The sequence below is a fragment of the Heloderma suspectum genome, chromosome 6 (assembly GCF_057233095.1).
Source record: "Heloderma suspectum isolate Gila_16-S chromosome 6, 16-S_ref, whole genome shotgun sequence".
NCBI lineage: Eukaryota > Metazoa > Chordata > Lepidosauria > Squamata > Helodermatidae > Heloderma > Heloderma suspectum.
The window spans coordinates 99,191,508-99,198,713 of NC_139463.1; the positions used below are offsets into that span (position 1 = coordinate 99,191,508).

Below are 7,206 nucleotides of genomic sequence, written 5' to 3' on the forward strand. Positions count from 1 at the left end.
GTGACAGAGCTATTCTCGAGTATGCAACATTTCTCTGTGATCTGACAGCACTGTTGACCATAATAACCTTCCCATACTGCTGGAAAATCCCATCCGCTTTTCTGCTGTAGTCAAACATTGAAAAAAACAGAGGAAATGAACAGCTCACAAAATCTGCTTGGGTGGTGCTGTGAAGGTCAAGTGTAGACACCACCGCATGGTTATTTTTTTTTAATGCATCCTGAAACAGAGGGCTCCTCGGCACTATAATTGTGGCAAAGGAATCTGGTAACATTGAAAGGATTTGGACCTCAAAGGCAAATTTTATCCTCCTTCAGCTCCTGCCAGCCATACATCTTGGAGAAACCAAGCTCTGGGCTTGAGGGTTGTTTGTACCACAGCCTGTCTTTGCCCAGCTTCCTGAAAGCTGAAGTCCACCTTGCTGTGTAACCAGGGGCCGATCTACATTGCGCCCGCCATCGCAATTACTTCGGTGTCCCGTCGGGTTAAACGCTCCCGCAATAAAATGTGATTATTCACACTCACCTATGTTCCCCATTGCAGTGGTCAGTGAATGCGCAAGGTCGGTTCACACTCGAGCACTGTGCTGTTTTCCTGTGCACGCTTGTCTGATCTCGGATGCTAAGCGGGTCAGTAGTTGGATGGGCGATTGCCTGGGAATCAGGCTTCCTGCATTGAGCAGGGGGCTCCCCTACAAATGAGACTAAGTTTTACCCCCTCCTATCCCCCGCTCCGGATGTTTTTTTAAAAAATTAAGATGTTATCCTCACAGAATTGGGGCTTCTCCGCGTTGTTTATTTTCCTATTTGAGGCATGATCTTCGAAGCTTCGAAGTGGTGAAGCTTCACAACTTTGAAGCTTCGAAGATCATGCCTCAATTAGAAAAAAAAAACATCGCGGAGAAGCCCCAATTCTGTGAAGATAACTCCTTAATTTAAAAAAAAAAAACCCACACACATCCAGAGCAGAGGATAGGAGGGGGTAAAACTTAATCTCATTTGAAGGGATACAACAACCCCCTGCTCACTGCAGGAAGCCTGATTCCCAGGCGGTCTCCCATCCAAGCACTGACCGGGACCGACCCCGCTTAGCTTCCGAGATCAGGCAAGTGCACACACATCCAGCCCTTTGCTTGTTGCTGAGGAAATGGGGGCTGCTGAGGAAGCTATGTGATTGGTAGCTGGAGGAAGACATGGGGCCATCGAGAGCTGTGATTGGACAGGAGGGAAATACGAACACCGCCGCATATGGACAGGCAGGGGAGGGGACTACGACTGGATATGGTAGCGAAGGCACATTAAGGGGAAATACCAGGATATTAGGATATTGAAAGCGGGAGCACGGAAGTGGGAAATTCCGGTTCCAATTTGAGGCGGCTACCGCGTAGTATGAAAGGCGGGCCTTCCAAACCTCATTGGAAGCAAAAAAAGGCGGTAAGTATAGATCCAGCCAAGGACCCCCCCACTCCTCTAATTGTCCTCTCATGCTACTTAAAAGTCAGTTCTTAAGGGGCACTGTTCTCTGTAACCCCCATCCCAGCACTTGTCTGGGCTGAGAAAGTTTCAAAAATGTGGGGGTGGAAGTTTCAAACATAGTCAGGGATCACTCAAAGGACCATAAGTTTCTTTTTTTTTAACTGAAATTCCCCCCTAGTCTTGTATTCCACCTTCTGCTCTTGATGTTGGAGGAACAAACCAATTTGCCCTTCATGTTCTTTTTGATACATTCATGCTGTGTGCTCCATTAGGCAGATGGAAGCAGCCACCTCAGGCAGCAGATATTGGTGGGTGGAGAGTAGTGGTAAGTTGTTGGAGGACAGGACTGTATGTGTCGCTTGGCCCGCTCTGCACACCCTAAACTAATGTTGCTGCCCTTTTGTCAGTGTTGAAGTAAACTTCAGTTGCTCATCTGGACAACTTCTGTACATAGAATGGGAGTGCTGAAGGGAGCATCATCTTTAGAGCTGTGCACAAATGGCCTCTCGAAATTCTCCACCCTATTTGTGAGCAGAGGACTTTGCAGGGGATGGGGGGGATTTGACTGAATTTCTCCAGAGGGACAACAAATTCTCCTCGCCAACAGTTTCTCACAGTTAGGCTCACCATTGGCAGTGGTTGTAGCACAGCTTCTTTCTTTTTTTTTTTATAAGGGCCTTTTTTTAATGCTCCCATTACACGTGGGAAGAGAATCCGCTATGTTGGCAGCGTGGCCTCCATTTTGAATCCTCCACAATGCAAGTGTGAGGTGGGCAGTATTGTGTCTAGCTCCAGGGAAAGGGGGGAGTGCCTCCTGTGCCAAATTCTGTCCTCCAATTTTCTGAATGTTTTCTTCCCCCATGAAAGAGTCTTCCATTTTTCTGCCTCATTCTCAGGGCGTTGTCTAATTTATTCTGAATTTCTTTTAGTGGTGTTTCTGAGCTTATCTATCCACTGCACGGTAGCTGAGGGATTCTTTCTATTACACATCTCTCCATTTTTCTGCAGCCTTCTAGGCTGTCTGCACGTCCTGATATGAAAACCCCCTATGAGAGGAATTACCTCATGCTGTCTTCTCCTGGAGTTTAATGGAAGTATGGGAAGCCAAGGAGACTAAATGTTGCCAGAATCATGCTAGTACAATGAAAGAAGGACACTCACACACAGTCCTCAACTGCCAGATAGGTAAGGCAGGCACATGAATCCAGAAACCAACTCACAAGAATTTTCTCCAACATTTTCTCCTCCTTTGATTTTCTCTCTGAAAGCAATGGCTTTTCTGTTAAATGGAATTAGAATGGTCAAAAGAAAATGTAGAAGAAATGTTTGGCACAGCACTAATCTCTTTGCTCCCTCTCCAGCATAAATGTCTGGACAGATTTTGGGCACTTATGCAAGGACAGTAAGCTTTCTGGTGCCTGAGGCAGAAAATCCAAACCATTTCCCCCATGGAGGTAAAAGTATAATAAAGTAAATGTCTCACTGTTTGTTCCCTTTTCCATGGTCTCTTAACATGGGCCACCTCGCTCTACATAATGTAAGGGCTAGCCCTGTTTTGGTAGGGCCTTTCTTGGTGATGGGAGTTCCAGATAGACAAGGGAGGGTGTGTGAATCCTTTAACCTTTCATGAATAATAAATAGAGGCCCTTTCCTGTTCCAGAATTCTGCAGAAAGAGAGTTGGCATATTTCTTCTTCTTCTTCTTCTTCTTCTTCTTCTTCTTCTTCTTCTTCTTCTTCTTGAAATGCATGACAAATCCTGACTTCTCCCCCCACAATGACATAGGGCTTCACTACACCAGGCCTTTTATCTTGGAACTCACTGGGGCTTCTGCTTCTGGATTCTTTGCAGGATTAAGATTGGTTCCTTACATGGGCTGACACATGCTGTTTGTCTTTCTCAGCAAGGTCTCAGCAAGTTCTATATGTTTCATTTTACAGTCGCTAGATGGTGCTGCAGTTATAGCGCCATTACAGAAGTACACAGGAAGTAATGTGCTTCATAAGTGCTTCCTAGAGAAAAATCAGACTTTCCCCATGCTTTACAATGGTGGGATAAAGGTAATAAACTATGGGAGGGGCCCTAAAGGACCCACAAACTTCCATGAGGAACCAATCTTGATCGGAAGATATAAGCCCTCTGTGGAGAAGCCCATAGTGCCTGGGCTGCTGTCACTTTGGGTCCTATTTTGGGTTAAATGGCAGGCTGAGGAAATAAGAGGCCTGGTGATGTGAACAAGCTGAAACTTAATCCAGACAAGGAGGAGGTACCACGGGTTGGGAAACCAACTACTTCTCCAGTTTTTTTGGTCTCCTGACTCATGGTGCGCTTCAGCTCCTTCAGCTTCATAAAACCAAATGTAACAAGCTGAAACCCCTAGGAAAGTGAATGTTCTGCATCTTGTACAGACGTATAGCCTTCCTCTTCCCATCAGGTTCAACTCCAGAGGAAACCACCTGTGCCTGTTTCTGCAGAGGCATGGAGAGTGCTGATTGGCTAATCACTGTGACGTCATTAGGTCAGGGGTTGGCCACCAGGTGCCCTCTGGATGTTCTGGACTATAACTCTTATAATCCCTGACCATTGGCCATACCAGCTGGGGTTTATGGGAACTGTAGTTCAAAACATCTGGAGGGCATCAGGTTAACTATCCCCTGCATTAGATCATTTCATTCCGCAGTTCATCAAGCTTTTTTTAAAAAATTGTTTTTTAAGCCAGTAAGTCACTGAATGAACGTGCAGATGACCACACATTCATGCTTCATCGAAAGAAGTTAGGAAAAAACAGGCAGCCCACTTAAAGTGAGGAAGGAGAAAATCAGGGTACTCAACCATCATTTGATTCAGTGGCTAGCAGATCTGTCAAATAGGTTGTAAAGGCAGCCGGGGGAAGCTGTGCATGGTCTGTGTGAGGGAAAAGAGCAGCTGCTCCTAATTTTGAGGTAGGTCTGCATGCGGCCATCTTTTCCAGCCACCATTAACAGACCTTCCCTTCCCCCAACGTTCTTCTTCCCTCCCTTCCCTCTCTTCTCATTCTGTAGCCTCACAGGAGTCAGCATTACAAATGATTGCTCTGCCATTGAAATGATGCTGTGGAGCTATTCCCGGCCTGGGTTTGCTGGGAAAAGTAGGGCAGCGCTTTCCCCTGAGTTGAAGAGAGTACCATAGTGCTGTCCTTTGGGAATATAAGGCCAGGAGCTGCACCCTGGGCAGTGCTATGCTGCTGCTTCTCCCTGGGAAAGGCTGCTGTGGGGCTGTATCTCTCTGTGTCAGAGGGCTGGGAGAGACTGGGAGACAACTGTGGCGTGCTTGCAACTGTCTCGGCCCAGAGTGCTGTGATGGCAGGGAGGAGCAGGTGCTGCCTGTTTACAAGGAAGGTGGACTGGTCAAGGGCAGTGCTGATTAAATAGGAGCCAGGTGCAGGAGGCAAGCAAAATTCTGGGCACAGCCTGCAGTGTATGGTGGGCAGGGAAGAGCAAAGCAGAGCTCTTGGCTGATGGTAGTCATTGCCAAGAATTCAGTTTTCACTCTCTTCGTGAAGAATTCCATTTTCTTTTTATGCTCTGTGTGACGTCTCTGTTTGGCTAAGCTGAAATGGCACGTGGCGATGCAGCTACCTGTGGGTCTGTTATCTCGAGATGGATCTAGCCTTCAAGGCCAGAGTAATGATCTCAGCTGCATTCCTGTGGGAACTTTGCCCCCCTCCCGTACAGGGTTTGGGAAGCAGTGGTAATTGACCTGTGATTGGCTCCTTGAAATCTTCTTGGGTTGTCGGGGGCCTGAGCATAAAAAGGGAGGCTTAGAGCTGCCCATTTTTCTTTGTCTTCATCCTCTAACTTGTTTAAGGGGTTGTGAACTTCTGGATGATGGACTGGGCCCTATCCTATTGGATGACCAGGATTCGGGTAATGCATTGGACAGGGTTAGGTTATTGCTTTGTTATTTTTGCTTAGAGCATTGCTCCAAAGGTTTTCTCTGATTCTTGTATACCTTTATACTCCTTTAAATTTAATCTCTACCTCTAGAGCAGTGTGTTCTTTCTTCCAAGTAAGCCTCAGTACTAAAGAGACTTCAGAGACTTCTGCTTAGAGTCTGATAACATCTGGGTCACCAGGTTCCCCACCCCTCATCCACATGCTCTGCAGGCCGAGCAGTTCTGCAGTAGGACGTTTAGAGGCTTTAATATCCTAGGGTCTCAATGCATGGAAGGGGTAGATCTGCACAGTGCACCTGGAGGATGACATCAAAAGAAATAGCCCTGCCCATGCAGAGAGGGAAATGAGGTGGTGCCTGGTTGTGGAAGGTGGCCCCGGATCAAGCCTGGCATGCCAACAGGGGGAGTGAAATGGGGAAAGAGAAGACACAGAGGAAGAACATAAGAAGAGCCATGCTGGATCAGACCAAGGGTCCATCTAGTCCAGCATTCTGTACACACAGTGGTCAACCAGCTGTTGACCAGGGACCCACAAGCAGGACACGAGTGCAACAGCACCCTCCCACCCATGTTCCCCAGCAACTGGTGTACATAGGCTCACTGGGTCTTGTACTGGAGGTACCACATAGCCATCGACAGCTGTTTCCTCGAGAAATTTGTCTAACCCCCTTTTAAAGCCATCCAAACTGGTGGCCATCACTACATCCTGTGGTAGCAAATTCCATAGTTTAACTATGTGCTGTGTGAAGAAGTACTTCCTTTTATCTGTCCTGAATCTCCCACCAACCAGCTTCATGGGATGACCCCAGGTTCTAGTATTTTGAGAGAGGGAGAAAAATGTCTCCCTAGCCACATTCTCCACACCATGCATAATTTTGTGAACCTCTATAATGTCTCCCCTTAGCCCTTACCCTCCTTTTTTCAAGCTAAACAAGCCCAGCTGTTGTAGCCTTCTCTGATAGGGGAGATGCTGCAGCTCCTTGATCATTTTAGTTGCCCTTTTCTGCACTTTTTCCAGCTCTACATTGCCATTTGCCAATTAGTTGCCCATTCTCCCAGCTTGGAGGGAGTGGGGATCTAAATGGGCATCTCAGCCTTCTCCAAGAGGAAGTTGAGAAGCCGCAGCTCTTGCAGGGGCAAAAGAGCAAAGCCCAGGAAGGGAGGCTCAGCATCTGCAGAACCGGCAACATTGCCCACTGCTGCTTCAGGCAGCAGCACAATCATCCCTTACCCTCCCACAAGGCACCGAGAATGATGCCAGTAAAGGGAGAGAAGGGGTTGGAAGGGACAAACAATTACCCAGGTAGATTGCCACCACCCCTTACATCTACCTCAGCCTGAGCCAGGGGATTCCCGGATTTGTCAGGACACACTTAGGGTCAGAAATAAGGGCCCAAACCAACACCCTCTATTTCAACCCCCAAGCCTGAAACACAGCAGTGACAGCCAGCATGGCCAGTGGTGAGGGATGATGGGAGTTGTATCCAACAAACATCTGGAGGGCCACAGCTTCCCCACCCCTGATGTAGATGCAAGCTCTGTAAGCAGCCACATTGGGAGTGCATGCTGTGCTGCTCTCCTTCTGCATTCCCCGCATCGCAGCCCCAGGGCTCTTTGCTCCTCTGTGAGAACACACAATTGGTCTGTGAACCTGGGCTGAGCAGAATGGTGCAGCTTGTTTGTGAATCTTGGCGACAGAATTCTCCCATGAACTGGGCAGGATTGCACAGAGAAGCAGTTTGCGTACCGGGGAGAGAGAACCAGACAGACTGCAACGGGGGCTGAGAAGCATCACGCA

At 47.8% G+C, this 7,206-nt stretch overlaps 1 protein-coding gene across 1 annotated transcript in view; it reads left to right on the forward strand.

Annotated features, from left to right (window-relative positions):
- LOC146342046 (scavenger receptor cysteine-rich domain-containing protein DMBT1-like) overlaps positions 1-6,489 on the forward strand; it is a 38,995-nt gene extending 32,506 nt beyond the window's left edge. Inside the window, 2 exon segments of the mRNA XM_084807764.1 lie at positions 4,516-4,633; positions 6,427-6,489. Of these exon segments, the coding sequence (XP_084663890.1) occupies positions 4,516-4,633; positions 6,427-6,489 (181 nt within the window).
- Positions 6,490-7,206: the final 717 nt, after the last annotated feature.